At 49.5% G+C, this 16,170-nt stretch overlaps 2 protein-coding genes across 3 annotated transcripts; both read right to left on the reverse strand.

Annotated features, from left to right (window-relative positions):
• Positions 1–1,455: 1,455 nt before the first annotated feature.
• On the reverse strand, positions 1,456–3,356 carry SH3BGRL3 (SH3 domain binding glutamate rich protein like 3). The gene is made up of 3 exons (XM_050909922.1): positions 3,279–3,356; positions 2,767–2,934; positions 1,456–2,380 (listed from the first exon to the last, which is right to left on the reverse strand). Exons 1-3 carry the CDS (start codon positions 3,324–3,326, stop codon positions 2,315–2,317), a joined length of 282 nt encoding a protein of 93 aa, XP_050765879.1. The 5' UTR covers positions 3,327–3,356; the 3' UTR covers positions 1,456–2,314.
• Positions 3,357–4,912: 1,556 nt separating this feature from the next.
• Positions 4,913–15,705, reverse strand: CEP85 (centrosomal protein 85). Of its 2 annotated transcripts, XM_050909946.1 has the most exons (14): positions 15,683–15,705; positions 15,529–15,600; positions 14,767–14,919; positions 11,783–12,507; positions 10,998–11,131; positions 10,048–10,165; positions 9,487–9,672; positions 8,965–9,117; positions 8,553–8,707; positions 7,913–8,033; positions 7,399–7,449; positions 7,206–7,313; positions 6,320–6,548; positions 4,913–6,041 (listed from the first exon to the last, which is right to left on the reverse strand). In XM_050909946.1, exons 1-14 carry the CDS (start codon positions 15,684–15,686, stop codon positions 5,878–5,880), a joined length of 2,373 nt encoding a protein of 790 aa, XP_050765903.1. In that variant the 5' UTR covers positions 15,687–15,705; the 3' UTR covers positions 4,913–5,877. The 2 variants fall into 2 exon arrangements, with proteins under 2 accessions (XP_050765903.1, XP_050765904.1); XM_050909947.1 differs by lacking the exons at positions 7,913–8,033; positions 8,553–8,707; positions 8,965–9,117; ... (5 more) ...; positions 15,529–15,600; positions 15,683–15,705 and adding an exon at positions 7,562–7,659.
• Positions 15,706–16,170: the final 465 nt, after the last annotated feature.

A 16,170-nucleotide genomic window follows, 5' to 3' on the forward strand; every position in this document is an offset into this window, starting at 1 on the left:
GGGTGGATGCTTTTCCCCAAGACAGGCGGGCTCCTAACGCAGGAGCATTTCTGTCAGCCCAAACCCGAGGCCTGGTTTCTCATCTCTACTGAAGGTTTCACAGGCTGATCCCCTGCCCAGGGAAGGCCGCCAGCTTTACACCGGTACTGGGCAGTTACTTAGCTGGGCTCAGGGATTCTCTATAGCAGCAGGACAGACAAACAGCCAGGCAGGGTCAATTTGCTTTCCACACACAGCTGCTCCCCAGAGATTTCAACTGCACTTACACCCCGAGAGAACAGGCTCAGTTATACGGTCCCTGGTGAAGCTAAACCAAAAGGCCTTGAGCCATCGCAATGCTGGGACCGAGCCAGACCCACCTCAGCCAGGAGATCCTGCTACTGGGTTTCCTGTACGTGAACAATTCCTTCCCTTGGACAAGCCCCAGCTCCAGCAGGGCCCAGGCTCGCAGCCACGCCGAGCCGCCTGCAGCGGCCCCGAGCTGCCAGCCTCCCTCCCTCCCTCCCTCCCTCCCTCGGCAGCCTGCTGCAGCCAGGAGCTGGATGCTGCAACAGGACACCGTGTCATTGGAGAAGAGCATAATCCCTTCGCTGCTTCTCTGCTGAACCCCCGAGTAAAGCATCTTCCTCCCTCTCCCGTGGGGTGGGGCCGCGCTCTGCAGGCCCCTTTCCCCAGCACATTCTTCCCGTTTCAGCTGTGACAAGCTCCCACTTGACTCCCAGCTGACGGCACTCCCACTTGTGCGAGGCAGCGCCTTCTGGCAGGTTCCCTTTTAGCAGAGACCCAGCCCTCATTAAAGCCTCCCAATAAAACCATTTCTTTAAGTTGCAGTTTCCACTTCCATTAAGATTTCACAAGGCACAGTTGCTGTGGAAAGGGGCAGGATGCCCAGAGCTCTTCCCGGACCCCTCCGACCAAAGCTGGACCCTGCACGACTCGAATACAGGAAGCAGCACTCATGCAAACCAGGTGCTTCCACGGGCTCCCCGTGACCAGTGACTCAATCCCCACAGCTCTAACTTAGTTTCATCCTTTTTCCACCTATAGCAGATATAGGAGCATACAGGGGACCCTCCTATAGGGCAGCCTTTTCCACTGCCCCTCTATATCCTGGTCTATAACCAACCAGGGAATCTTTGCGCCAGGGGTTTGTTTTTTCGCTCACGTGTCTGGCTGAAGCTGTCTCTCCCCCGGGCTGCTGTTCTTACCACGCAGAGGAGAGGAATGCTTGAGAGAGGTACCTGTCACTACCGCGCTGTAGGATATTCAGACAAGTCCTGTGAGCCTTTGATTAGCAGCAGCAATCTAAGGTGTTAAGATCTTTGTGTCAGGCTGCAGCAGCGCCGACAACTGACTCAGCTTCTCTGAGCTGGAAATGACTCAGAATCGTTACGTAGGGTGATGTTTAACCTGTAGTCAAAATAAAACCAAATTTAAAAGAAACCCACAAGTATCGATGCGAAAGGTACAGTAACATTTAATAGCATCTCGGAAGACAACACTGGTTATAAACTTGCTTTTTGGCAGGAAAAAAAAAAAAAATGCACTTGGTCCGGGCTGCAAAAAAGCCAGCTCAAAGAGGAAAGATAAGACAGCTGGAGCATCAGCCCTGAGCCATTAACGCTCACGAGGGAGCCCCGGCACCGCATCGCGGCCGAGGGCAGACGGAGCAGCACGGGTCCCGCTTCCAGGCCCATCCATCCCCCCAGGCAGCCTGCCGAGCGACGCTGGCCTTCGCCCCCAGCCCCGGGCTTCTCTGCGGTGGGTGGTGAGCCCCCAGCTCTGTGCAGTATTTTTGCATTAAATTAAAACAAACAAAAATCAACTTAGTTGCCATAATCTCTGCGGTTGAGATGAAAAAAAAAGAGAAAAAGGAAGTGAGGCAGCAGGATTTACAATTTTAACAGCAACTGGGAGAAGTGGGAAGTAACATGCAACCCTAAGCCCTTCCCTCCTGAAGCAGAAGCTCTCCCTGCAGAGGAGAGGGCTGACGGACGGCTGCACTTCGCACAGCCCCAGAGGCTTTGCTGTTTACAGAGGCACTGGAAGCTGCGGTGTGAGCCAGGCCCAGCTTTGTTCAAAGGCCATGCGCAGCGAGCGTCAGACTTTCTTTGGATCCCTCTGAGATGATTTCAGGGTTAGGCAGGAGGGAATCGTAGGCAGCTGCAATGAGTAGTTTTGGTCATGGGTTTCCCTGTGCTGGGATACAGGTCGCGGTGCCAGGAGAGCGCTGACAACCTGGAAGTGAAGGTGGTCGGAGATGAGGGTGCTCAGGAATGCAGGTAGAGTCCAGGACGGGAGGGGAGCCTGGGGCTCAGGCCAGCTTCAGGAACTCCTGCAGGGTGTTTTGCTCCACTGCTTCCACAAAGAGCTCGTAATCCTGCAGGGAAAAGCCACACGGTCACTCACAAGGCAAGAGCGAGCTGTACGCTCCCGCCGGTCAGGCAGCGCGGGGTCCCCTGAGCACGCAGCACGAACTGGCTCGCAGCACGGGTGCCAGTCAGTCGTGCGGAGGAGGACAGGGCGAAGCGAGGACAGCCCCGCTGCCCACAGTCACCCAGAGTCCCCCTGCATGGGTCCCATTTTTCGCAAGCCACCGTGCTCCAAACGCCCGTTAACCCTGGCAGCGCTTTGTCTGCGCATCTCACGCAAAATGCCTTTTGAAAGGCGTCTTGACATCATTTGTAGCAAAAACAAGGGGACGGGATTATTGCCCGCCACCCAGCCTCCATGATGCTTCTCCCCCGTGCAGAGCACGAGCCTTACCCCGCAGTAGTGGTCTCCGTTGACGATCTGGGGCGGGATGGCTTTGGGGTTGCCTGCCTTCGCCCTCATCTCCTCCCGGAGAGCGTTGTCCTGGGAGATATCCACCAGCTCGTACTTGATGTTTTTCCCATCGAGGATTCTGGTTACTTCGCTTTGTTGGGATTTGATCTGGAATCCGGGCGGGAAAGGCAGGTTACGGGGAGCTGGAGAGGAGCCCGAAGGGTGGGCACGCACCCCAGTGTGCCAGCCACACTCAGCAACAGCGCTCGCAGAGCGACCGCTCCTTACGGGCCGCGGTCCAGACCCCACCTGGCCACGGGGCTCGGCCCTGCGTGGCGGGGGGGACACCCAGCACGGCGGGATGAAGGGGGAAGAAGGGGAGAGGGCAGCGTGAGCAGGAGAGAGGGGGGCTTCGCAGCTCCACGGGGAAGAGACGCCCACCCCAGGGAAGAGGGGGGCCCCCCGGGGCGCCCAGCCCCTGCCCCCCCCGGAGCCCCGCCGCCGCCGCTCACCTCCCGGGAGCCGGTCACCGAGGTGCTGTAGACCTTGAGGGTGCTCATGCTGGGATCGCGGCCGCTCCCTGCGCTCAGCCCGGCGGAGGGAGGCTCGGAGGGAGGGAACGGGCAGCCCCGCCACCGCCCGCCATGTGACTGCGGGAACCAATGGGACCGGCGGGCCCGGGCATGCGGCGTCGGCGGGACCCGGCAGCGGCCCTGCCCTGGGCAACCACCGCCCCCACCGGGCAGCCCGGACCGGGACACCCCCCCACACACAGGACCGCTTCGCACGAGTGGAGCAGAGCAGGTTTATTTTATACTCAAAAGGCTCAGTACAAACGAGTGGGTGAGACAAAGGCTGGTATCAATACACTGCGCCCAACGCGACACGGGGCGGGGGGCGCGGACACGCAGCACCGGGCAGACCGCGGGGAACCGGGCAGATGGGACAGGGTGGGAACGTGGTCCTGCCGCCCCTGTCTGGGGTGCTCTGGAAAGAAAGGCCCAAGGCTTCCCCTGCACGGAGAGCGGCAGTCACCTAGGGCAGATGGGATCACCACCTGAGCCAGACGGGTCCAGTTTTGCAGGAGGATGACGACGAGGGGACATTTCCCCGCAGAGAGGAACACGCGACCTGGGACAGGGCCAGGCGCGAGGCTCCGAGCATCAACCGAGGTGGTTTCAGCCGCGATCTCATTTCACAGCCGGCTCTGCAGAGGCAGAGGGCAAACGTGTCCCCGCACAGCACCCGGGAACTAGATCTTGCACCCCAAAGAGAACACGGGGAAAGGGGATGGTGCTAAACAGCACCCTGCTAACCTGCAGGAGAGAGCAGGTTTCACAGCTGGTGCTGCTCTGCACCCCAGTGCCTAGAGAGCTCCCAGCAGTCAGGACAAATGACTTCAAGAAATAGCCTTGGCCCACATTTAGTTCAGTACACGGCATCAGCAGCCTGGGAACAGAAACAGCCAGAAATGTAATACACCAGATACAGAAAGAACAGGGCAGACAGCTGGCTGCCCGGCAGACACTGCTGCGCTCTTCTCCCCGTGCCGTGCAGGGGGTAGCTCGGGACAGCAAACGAACCAATTTGTTGCCGCCGTCGCCCGTGGTGGCCAAACGCTAAGAACAAAACAGATTTGGTCTTAAATTTTAACACAACGGAATAACGAAAGCATTTCTCCCAAACCTAGGGCTTGCGGCCCCAACGTGAACCAAGAGCAACCAAACGGCAGACGTTTCAGCAGTATTTCCCCCTATTATATAACTGACTTAGTATCTTGCTCTTAAGCTGAAAACCATAAAAGTTCCACCCTCGGCACCACTGCATCGTCACAAGCAAGCACTCAGTACTGTAAAGTTGCCACTAAGGTTAAGGAGGGTTGTGATAAAGTGAACCGCATCCCATGCTGATTTATTTAGAAATCCCATTATTTAGCAGAGGAGCAGGGAGCTCCCAGAGAACGAGTGGCAGGGCTACAACAAAGCCCAAGCGGTCACTGCCTCGCAGGCATCAGGAAGAGCTCTCAGACCCAGCTGTACCATCCTGCCATGTCAGGACCAGAACGGCTTTCTGCCGATCGAGCAGCAAGCAGAGCGCCAAGCAGAGGCGAGTCTCCCCGCTGGCCTGCAGCAGGGTCCCCCGGGGGCGCAGAGCCTCTCTGCGGCTCTGGCAGGGGTTCCAGACATTCAAGGCTCCCCAGGATTGTTTGCGATGGCTCTAAAGGCTGCTACAAGAAAGAGCAGTTCCTCACCCTGCCAGCAGATGCATTAGGCACTAAGCAGCGTGGGGACAGGAGGTTTCTCTAGCACATTAAGGCACTTCAGCATCAATCCACTTCCTCCACAGTCTGAATCATACCCACGCTCAGAGTGCTATTTCGGGGGGATAAAAGGCTTATTAAGGCTTCTGGGGTAACAGTGCCCAGGGGGAGCCTTTTCAGACTCTTCCTTTTAGTGTTTCTTTATTCCCCAACTCCTGTTGGCTACTGAAAGACTCCAGTTGCGTTTACCTGAGGAAAGCAGGTCCCGCTCCACGAATGGCTACACAAGCATCCAAGCCAGAACCGCGCGCACAGCATCCGAGAAGCCTGTAGCACCTTGATGTAATCAGCAGTAGTATAACTGGCAAACCTGCTTGCCTACGAAGTTCACAGATATCCCCTGAACACTCTGATAATCCTCTGGTCTTACTTGTCACACAGGATCTGCGCAGAGAATTTATCAGAAAGACCAGGGCATACGTTTCCTTTTAGTGATGATTTTAACGGTCACATTTGCATGTTCAGCATTTGACATGCCTGGAAGGCAATTCAGAATTCATCTCCCAGCATCAGAGACCACACCAGCTCCAGCAAACACAGCATAAACACATTCCACAAGATCAAAGCTACTGCAAAGCCCGACACCGAAGCCCTGAATGATTCCAGTTAGCCAGTCAGCAGCTAAACACTTCTGGCAACAAACCCCCTGATTTCTCACGGATTGGATAAGTCACACATCTTGTACCCGAGCAAAGGGATGGTAAAGTGCTGAATAGGTTTTGGGTTGTAGGAGCTCTAGACTCCTGAGGGTTTCAAGTCTTCATTTCCTGTCTTACTTTGGGGAGCGTTCTTTACTGGGTGATGCAGTTGTCTCCCATGTCCTGAGCATATCTGTCAGATATTGCCGTCCTTAAGTCCTCCACCTCCTTGTGAAGCTGTTTTACCTCCACCAGTTTCTTTGCAAGTCCATCAGGGCTCAGCAAGTCGTCCTTCTCCTTAGCAGAGTACTGCACAGCTGTGGAGTCAGAGAAGGGAGTTACTTCACATGCAATTCTGACCAAGGATCACACACATTTGCAAGTGAGCCAGAAAAACCAACGCGCATTTGCAAAAGAGGTACTACTTAACATTTAGTTATTACAGCGTGCAGCTTTAGAGCTAGCTAACCACAGAAAGAAGGTTCAGAAGCCCAGAAAGACGAGAACCTTCCATGCTATATTATACGCGAGTTATTTAATTCTGCCACAGCACAGGAACCGAAGGGTTTGCTCTGCCATCACTCCACATACTTACAGCGAATGCCCAGGAGCAGAGAGAGGTTGGGATCCTTGCCCTGAGCCCTCTGAGTGACAATGCTGTAGACAGACTGCAAATCCTGCAGACAACTGGCCAGCTCGCTGTGTAACTCCTGGGCGAGGCAGGCTGTCTCAGCAGGCAGCGGCTGGGTTGTTAGCTCTGCCTGCCGGAGTCGTTCCTGAAGGGTCAGGTTCTTCTCAATGAGATCCTGGTTCTGCACTGAAAGCTGAACACAAGAGGTTAGCGGTCACTTGGTACAGAACTAGCACACTTAAAGCGACTTAACGCAACTGCTCGATGATGACGGGAGGACGGAGGGCAGGAGGAGCTGGTTTACATCAAGTCCTCCAGACTCTCGCCAGATGAGCGATGTCAGTCCTACAGGGTGTGAGCATTCGGCTTTCCTGGCTCAGACACGAAGCGCCCCATGACACTGCACTGTCCCTGCCGAGGCATGACGCAACAAAATAAGCTTCCAGGAGGTTGTGCACCAGCCGCTCACCCCAACACTGGCCATCCCTTCCCTCAAGGGCTGCCATTGTGCTTGCCTTCCTTTAGGCTTGAGAGTGGGGCTCAGCCCTGCCCTTCAACCAGGGCTGTAGTCGAGTCTGGACTCCAGCTCGCAGCCTTGCTGCCCCCAGCTGGCAAGCTCAGCGTCCTCCACCACATCCCACAGCCCCAGCTGAAGTTCCCAGGCAGAAACCGCCTTTCTCTTCCTGCTTTTGAAGAGAGAAGAGCTCCTTTCAGAGCACTGACAGGGCAACTGACTAGCAGGAAGCAGGAGAGGTTGTGCTGCTGACTGCAGATTAAGGGCCTTGCTAAAAGACAATCCATTGTTCATTCAACTGCTGGGCTCGGGCACTCTAAACACTCCCGCTCTGACCTCTTTCACAGCAGTCCGGAGCTGCTGCAGTGCATTTTCTCTTCTCATCGCCTCCTCTTTCAGAGCTTGGCTCGTCCCCTCTTCCTGGGCCACCTGTTCTTCCAGGTTCTGGAACAGACCATGGGAAAGTAGTAAGTCTAACTCGCTTCACAGCAGATTCTCAGTTCTGGGTCCCTCTGCAGTCACCTCTCACCTTTACTTGCAAGGACAACTGCTCCATCTTCTTCTGCTGTTTGTCCACTATCTGGAATCAAAAACAAAGGCATCAGAACTGGCCACACAGACTCAGTAATACCACCAGGATTTCTGCTTCAGTAGGACAGCATGCCCTCTCCTTCTCTTTCCTGTCCACTTACTGCTTTAATCACTGCCTCTGTTAGTAGTGGACGTAGATTCCCTGATGAAAGGCACCTGATAAGAGGCACCATTAGAAGTATCAGCTAAAACAGACTGGAGAAGTTGCATTCTTGTGGTTTTCCTCTCCCCTCTTCTGCATTCTGCAACTTCTCTCCGGTGTTACCGTAGGAGTGCACAGTTATCACACTAAGAACAGCTTTTAAAACCCCTCAGTTTGGAATTCCAGGAACTGCCGCTTCAGTGCGATTGTGACTGCCTATGACTGCAAGAGTCCCCGATTTAATTTTAGTGCCTGGTGTGACTCAGTGGAAGGAAAAAATGTGTGATTCCCAGCTGGGACAGCCTGTTACCTTCCTGAGGCAGTCGCATTCTTTCTTCAGAGAGTCATTTTCTATTTTCTGTCTCTCCCCATCCTGGGCAGGGGGTCCTCTCTCCGCATTCTTTACACACTGCTGCATCTTGTCCTGCAAGCTGAAATTAGCAGAACGCCATGGGAAAACCAGCTTTCTTTAGGGTGTTTCCCTCACTAAACAATATGAGGCAGCAAACGATTTTCATATCAGATGTCAGTGTTGCCCTGTTTGCATCCCAGCTTGCAAACTGCCAGGGCTGTGACGGAGGGAGTCCCTCTCCCTGGACACAGCCCTGCCCATGACATTGGCACATTTGCGGAGACGCGACGACTGCAGATTACGTAGGTCCATTTTGCAAGGAGTTACGGTTGAGAGCAATAACCCGAGGACACAGACAAACCCAGGTGACAAAACAGGGGCCTCCTTTCTTTCAGCCATGTGGTTCTGCTCCCACCCTCCACTGCTGGCACACAGAATCTGAACACGGTGTTTTGGCGAGCACTCACATAATCGTCACAAATCCATGGTAACCTGGTTCTGACACGTGGGACAGTGGCTGTGCTGAATCATTGCTGTTCTTGTGCAGCAATTACTTCAGTGCTAAGATGAAGCTTATTCTAATCCTCCTGATTTTTACCTGTGCACAGTGGAAAGAAGCTCCAGCTCCTTGTGTTTTTGGGTTTCTAGCTGCATCTCTTGCTCCCTGAAAGCAGCCCGGACATCTCCAAGCTCTGTTTCCAGTGCCAGCACTGTTTCCTGCATAGCAGCAGTCTTCAGTTCAGATTCCTTCAGCTGCAACAAAGACCATCACAAGACTCGAGATACCTCCCAGGGGTTTCACCACACACAGCATGTTTCAACTACATTCGCAAGGCAGATTTTTACTACCTATGTGGCAATTCTCAGCTATGGCTCAGAACATTCCTCCTCTAAAAAGGCCAGACCACAACTTTACTTGGGCAGCTGCACAGGGGATTATCTGCAGCTGTAGAAAAGTCATCTGAGCAAGTATGTGAAGAGCTATTATCACAATTCAGAGGAAGTTTTACCTTCTGACTCTGTTTCTGATGGTCCTCAAGGGTTGGTAGATCAGCCAGGTATCGTTCCAGGGTCTCTATTCTCTGTTGTCTCTCCCTGTTTTGTTCAGATTCCTTCTGGCATTTCTTTTTAAGATTATTAATGTGTTTGTCTCTTCCCTTTACCTGCGGGGACAGTCATATACAATATATATAGTTTAGTTTATATAATTTCTTGTCCATCCTTCAGTCCTCTGAAAGCCCGCTCATTTACCTTTTTGTACAGCATTCAACATCAAAATACAAGATCACCTTAACTCAGCAGCATTTCTGCTCACTTAAAGACAGGAGGCTTCTCTGGTTAAAAGAAGAGGTACTGAAATACTTCTAACTGCAGGAGAAAGGGCTTTTGCTTATAAACCAAAGAATTCTACAAGGAGATCAGAAAATACCTACAGTAACACATTGCCACAGAAAACTTTCACGTAGGCACTACATTGACTTAGCTTCTCGAAGAAAAAACACCTTCCCGCCTCTAGAGCCACGGGATCATACCCTTTCTTCCTGTTTCTTTAACTCCTCTGCATGTTTCTGCATAGTTTCCTTCAGTGACTCCCGGATCAGCTTTGCATCCACCTCTGCAGCAGCCAGTTTTCTCTCCAATTCAATCTTTTCCTTACTGAGGGATTCAGTCTTCTCTGTGAACTGTGCTCGAAGAAACGTGTTCTCCCGCTGCAGCTCCTGCAAACAGAGACAGCCTATGAATTCAGTTAGTCACAAACTGGCACTAAGCAGCTGCTCAGAGCTGTGTTCTCAGCCCTCCTAACTCCCAAACATCATTCAGCCCATCTTATATACTGCAGTATCTAAAATAGCACTTGTCAGTGCTGTCAGGCGCTTGCATCACTAGCACAGCTTCTAAACAAACTGTAGTACTCCAGGGTTTGAAATCTCAAGAGTCACAGAAGATCTCAGAGATGACAAGTAATCAGGACCCCATACAAAGGATAATTTTACTCTGCATAGCCTTCCTACTCAAGGAACACCTAATGAGAAGTGGTAGGGCCATTGGATTCCATACCTATTTCTTACTGACACCCTGGTGCACCCAGTTACCTGCATTCTCAACATGTAGACATCTCCGTAGGGTGCTGGACAGCCAAGCAGGGCACTGTGAACCTGCAGTTCACTTTCCCGGACCTTCTGCTCCAACTGGGATATGTGTTGTCTCTGTCTGTAAAAAAAACCCCAGGTAATACACTGTTCTCAAACATACACCTTGTTTTCAACAGTAGTAGAGAGCAATACAACATGAACAGTGCCACCACAACTCTAATGCTCCAGTGACAAGCAGAACAGAAAGACAACCCTGCAGAGAAATCTGAAAGACGTCTATTCTGACTCTTTTTTACAATTGGTATTAACTTTTCTTCCCTCCCCTCCCTTCAAAGCCTCCCCCCAGCAATGATTATAGATAAAACACACAAGCCTTGCGTGCTTTGGAGGATCCAGCTTGGCTGTGGAGCTTATGAGTGAAACGAACAGACAGATGACTCAAAATGAGCAAGCAGAAAAAGTATTTACAGTCCAAATGCTGAAGAATAGTTTTCATTAGGACTTACTTCTTCAAAAATCTTACGGATCACTAGCATTAGGTATGAGAAATGTTGTTTGCCAGCCCAAACTCACAAAGAACAAATTTAAAATAAAGATCTCAAAGAGCTCCCAGAAAGTTCTCAAGCAACAAGGCAGTAGTTTTGACATTCCAGATAATCATGATGTGAACAGAAATCTTTATCCCTTATAAAACACAGAAAGCCATAACCAAAATTGATTTATTTGAACCCTTCAGGATCATCATCCTAACTCCAAGAGGAAGGGGAGGAGAGCTCATGAAAAAAATAGGCTGTTCTCAAAGGTCATTATATTGTTCTTTGCAACAAAAAAGCTCCATCGGGTAAAAGGGACTCTGAGATACGAGCTTTCCTTGGTTCTTTCAAAACCCTCCCTTTCCAAAAGGAAATGCACTGTAGTCCTTAAACCACATGTCAGTATCAAACTCTCACCTGTCAATGAGGAGCTCTTTCTCCTTGAGTAGGTTTTCATTGGAGTTCAGGATATTGATCCACTGAGCTGGATCAGGTGTAGGCAGCGAAGGAGAATACGTCGAGGGATGGTGGCAGGCGCCTCCATTTTGTAACTGAAAGAGGAGACAAAATGAGGAGGGAGAGGTTTGTGCTCCACAGAGGTAATTGCAACATTGCTAAAGCTATTTTGCACACTGTGTGCTCATCTGCATGCCAGGACATAGCTATTTCAGTCTCCGTTGATGTCCAAGAACAAGTAACTTTGCCCAAGCACAACTGGAGATTAACAAATAATTTTAGATCACTGTGCTAGCTCGCTGGAAACAATTTGTCTCCATTAGGGTACAGCTGGTGGGAGGTGATAAACAAACTGTTTCCATCTAATAAACTGCAGTTAGTTTTATGCATCTTTTCAAAAAAAGTCTGTTTCCTAACTCTAGATACAGAATACAATTATTCTAGAAACTGTCAAGAACTTCTTGACGTGCTTTTCTTTGCAATTTCTAGCAGAAACAATATTTCACCTCAATCCAAACCGTTGTGCAGTGCTGTAACATAATACAGGGCTGCTCTAAATAAGCAGCATGTCAAATGATACCTGTGACACCACATGTTGTAGAAACAGATCATTAAGAGACTTTCGGTGTAAGACAGGAAAAGCATGAGACATTTTCCCCCTTGCTTCTTAAGTCTGGGACAATGATTCATGACTAAAGAGACAGGAAGGGTTTCAAACTCATACATTCACACAAGCAGCTCCCTACCTGCATTTGCTCTATTTGCAATCGCACTTTCTCCAGCTGTTGTTTCCAAGCACTGAGCTCGCAGGCCCTCTCGTGCGGATGTAGCGCGCAGGCTTCTTGCATCCATGCTCGAGATGAAGGAGTTACAGGTTTTGAAAAGAAATTGTTGGCCTGGAGTCCCGTTGGCATCAGTCTGCTCCCGCTCGGCCACGTTCCGTCCTGGGGCTCACAGACTCCGTTAGCCCCTGCCGCTTGCTTACTCTCTGGCAGCACCTTATAATGGTCCTTTCCTGCCTCAGCTGCCCCAGAGTTTGGATTGAACTTCTGGAACCTGTGGAGAGGGTCAGTGCACAAACTATCCAGAAAGAGAGACTGGTTAAGGGTGCGCTCAATGGCAGGGGTGTCAAACTTCCAAGTATCTTCTGTTCTCATGTGATCAGAAACAGGATGCCAGGATTGCTCAAAACCATTTTCCCCTGAAGTCCCGTAGAGACGCAAGAGATCCCTGGGTGGCACCTGAGAAGGCTTCCCGGCATTAAAATCTCCGTTTCTCATGAGCCCTGCGTGTTCAGAAGCAGATCCTGGCATAGCAGTTTTTGAAGTACTCTGCGAACAGCTCTGGTCTCCTGCAGAGCACAGCTTGGAGGGTGAGGCACCCAACGTAGAAGGCATAACATGGGCTGTTGGGATGGTCACTTGGGTTTTGATGGGCTGGAATGAGGAACCGTTACTGGAATTGCAAAAGTCTAGGGAAAGAAGAAGAGTGATGCTCTAATTACAATCCTGAAAATATTCTGACATGAACAGCCACTCCTCTGCTGAACTTTCCAAAAGAATTTTTAAAACTGATTCTTTTCCCCCAAACATGTCCTCCTAAGCACCAGCAGCAAGACTAAGGCACACCTACGTTCCCCCTCACTACAAGTTTCAGGAGCCTGCTGACATTTTCCTACCACCACAAACCACAGGGAGAATCCAAGTTTAATTCAGTACACATTTTAATCCCTTGTTTTTAAGCTATTCCAGTATAATCTTAAATCAATAAGGTTATCTTTCTATAGGTTTAGAAATCAAGTCCTTTAAATTGAATAAAAAGGCTGAAACTTACTCAGCTGAACACTGAGACCTTGATTCTGTTCTGCCCGTCCCACAGCTCAGCGACTCTGAACCGTAACCAAAGCTAACTGGAGCCTTCACTAAGCCCATGATGAGCTTCAAACATAGCTGAACACTAGATCACCAAGCAGTTGACCTTCGAACTCCTCCAGGACACTGCAGCAAAAGGGGTTTTTCCTAGAGGCTAGAGTAATGGCTCTCGCCTTATTGCCACAGGAAATGAGATAGAGTTCAGCGCACGCACCCCAGCGTGAGCCCGTCCTGTCAGACGGGCACCAAACCTGGCTACATGGAAATACAGGGTTATTCTTAGCAACTCTCAGATTTCAATACAGCAACAGCAAGAGCTGAGAAAGGCAAACAGCAAAGTGCCTGTTCCCGCTCCTCGTCCCGATACGTTGTGTATCGCAGTAATTCCGGGTTTCTCCCAGATACACAAACTCGTTTTCTTCATGGGTTTGGCTAAAGGCCCAGCCCCACGTGATGTTTCTTTAATCCAACATGAGGACTGCAAGGTCACCCTTCCACCTGTTTGTAACCTCAAAGCACTGCTACAAGAAGGAATAAAAGGTTATGATTTGAATGTGACTGAAACCAGATTCTGCAAAGACCACCATCAAACTGCAGGAAAACTATCACAATAAAGGCACAAGACCCTCTCCTCAAAAATGAGCAGGAGGGGGAGAAAATCTCTTAGACATTACTTGGCTGTGCCTAGGAACTCCAGAGAACACCACGCTACCAAGCGGTCGCAAGCACGTTCACCTTGGCAAACAGAAGAGAGAGTACAATTTCCTTTTACAGCCCCTAAATTTATATCCCAGCATCACTACCAGGAACTCGAGGTCTCTGACCAGCACGCCACGTGTGGATGCTGCAATCGGTTCCTTGAGTGTGCTAAGGGTCGTCACAACAACATTTCTGACTAATGTACTGACCTGAAAGTCAGCGTGCTTCAGCCAGCTGTCAGTGCCGCAATTCAGCCTCAGCTCTTATGAACAAGGCTACAACATTACAAACATTCAGAACGGCAATTTCTGAGAGAGCCACCGTTATCTCCCCTGCCCTCAGTGTGCAACTGCATGTTTTATTATCCTGAGAGAGGCTTGATGGGACACTTAAACATGCGCTCTAGTAATATTTCTAGCAATATTTCCACAAGCCAGACTTTTTCAAAAGCCTTCATTTCAACTCACACATTATTAAGATCTATAACTCATTGAAAAGGCTCAGGGCAGCTTGTGAAACACATGAATGTGTGAAGCGCATTGTTTTAAAGAACACCACAAACTTCCTCGCTGCTGAAAGAAGAATCAGTGAAATCAACAGTGGTTTATATCACTTTCACAGGTGAAGATGAAAATACAGGTGGAAAGGATTGCTAGGACAAGCAATTTCACAGAACACACCTCAGCTGAGGGCAAGGCTGCAGCATTCTTCAGTGAGAAGCACACAGCTCTAACACTGGAGAGACTTACACCCAAAGGCACACTGATCTGAAGTCTCTAGAGGCACCTATAAATTATTTCTTAAAAAAAAGTATGTGATATGTGACAGACTTTCTGATAAATCACTTGTAGGTCAATATGAACCAGCAAATCACCAAGGTGGCTCTTTTAGTCAGTTAAAAATGCTTACTACAGTTAGAAGATAACTAAACTAGCTTAGAGAAACAGCAGGTCCCTTAATCACTTGTTTATATTTCAGGCAGCATATCTGTGTACTGAGGCACTGCTTTTGAAATAGTCTCCAAACATCATTACGGATTCTGCTCTCCCCAGGTTTTACATTCTAGGGTTCAGTAATATCAGGCGATTTAATACTTGTCGGTTTTCTAAGAAAACTTGAAGTCTTTGGCTGTTACTGTGTGATCCCATGCTGACCATCACCTTCTGTGCTGTCTGAGCAGGAGGTCCCAATGCCCCCATCCCCGCTGTCGGCCACGCTTGAGCAGCGACTGACACGGCTCTGGAACTTCACAGACAACATAGGCGTCTTCCAGTCAGTCTCCAAGAAATTACTCTTCTGACTGGTGCTGGGACCTGGAGAGAAAAAGCCAGGGATATTTATGTTTTATCCAACAGACTGAAAAGCCTTTTAATATACTTAATTAAGCCATACCTAATTCCCCATGCTATCAAAAACCAAACTGACCCTTGCTTGACTCCCCATATTGCTGCTAAAGAAATCTCTTTTGCAAAAGGAAATGGTAGCAAGCACAAGGAAGCCAAATAATAGCAACAGGAGATTGAAAAAAATCAATCCTGTTATGGAAGCCAGAATGCAAAAGCAGTAAGTTATATTCCCACTGATAAGTTTGGTGCTATTACACCCAGCTGATGCTCTGGTACTCAGACTAAAAAGAAGAGCAGCAGCATTGGCACACAGCAAAACTAGTTAAAGGTACATTTTTGCATTAACTGTTAAGAACTCTTCCAGATTTATCAGTTATCACTCAAGAGATAGGTTCATTATCAAATGATTCTCTACCCTTGCATACCCATGCAATTGTTTTATTTTGCAGGAATAAGCCATTGTTTTTTTAATAAAAAGCTTTTGGTAAAAAACTCTTCTCAGGGCCACATGTCTCCTCAGAGAAACTGAAACAGGATCCGACAGCAGCAGGGCTTTAAAGAAAGGACTGTCCTTACCCGATGGATTGTTCTGCTGGAGCCTCAGGTCTGGATGTTTCTCAAGAGCAGCCATCTTATCTTTCCAGTGAACTACAGGGCAATAAATAAAAATCATATTTTAAATCATCATAAACCAAACCCTGTTCCCACTAACCAAGCGAAGGGTACATACACATCAGCCACTCTTCATTCAGAGTAACACAGTATTTCATATTTAATTAGCATCTCCTCCCAAGAATATCTGTTTCATCCCCGCAGCAACAGAGGCAATACTTAAAAAACCCCTTGCAGTTACTGTAGGTTTTCTTCATGCCTGAGAAATGAGGAGAGTTCCTGTTTGCAACATTCTCCAGGTATGCAGCAGTTCAGCAGCGCCTTTCAACTGGGACATGTGTTATCCCCATCATAGTTATTTATAGCGCATCAGTCACCATGGTACCTACACGCTGGCTTTATGTCTATAGAGACTAAAAATTTCCCTTTAAAAGTCTTAACTCTAAACCAGTTCATTTCTGCCCTCTGTAGAGGTCACTGAGCAACTACATCCAGAAATGCAGTCATTCAAAACTTAGCGTTGCCATTCCAGAAATGGCAATCATTATCTGTCCAGGGCTTTGGTTTAATTTATCTGCTTATCTGAGTACTTCAGACAGGGAATTT

Source organism: Gymnogyps californianus, chromosome 22 (assembly GCF_018139145.2).
Source record: "Gymnogyps californianus isolate 813 chromosome 22, ASM1813914v2, whole genome shotgun sequence".
In the NCBI taxonomy this organism is placed as follows: Eukaryota; Metazoa; Chordata; class Aves; order Accipitriformes; family Cathartidae; genus Gymnogyps; species Gymnogyps californianus.

Coding starts and splice junctions, on each gene's coding strand:
- SH3BGRL3 (XM_050909922.1), bottom strand. CDS start 3,326: ATGAGCACCCTCAAGGTCTACAGCACCTCGGTGACCGGCTCCCGGGAG. Junction 2,935..3,278: donor CGGTGACCGGCTCCCGGGAG/GTGAGCGGCGGC, acceptor CCCGGATTCCAG/ATCAAATCCCAACAAAGCGA. Junction 2,381..2,766: donor ACGGAGACCACTACTGCGGG/GTAAGGCTCGTG, acceptor TTTTCCCTGCAG/GATTACGAGCTCTTTGTGGA.
- CEP85 (XM_050909946.1), bottom strand. Junction 14,920..15,528: donor CCAGCAGAACAATCCATCGG/GTAAGGACAGTC, acceptor TTTTCTCTCCAG/GTCCCAGCACCAGTCAGAAG. Junction 8,708..8,964: donor ATCAGAAACAGAGTCAGAAG/GTAAAACTTCCT, acceptor TCTTTGTTGCAG/CTGAAGGAATCTGAACTGAA.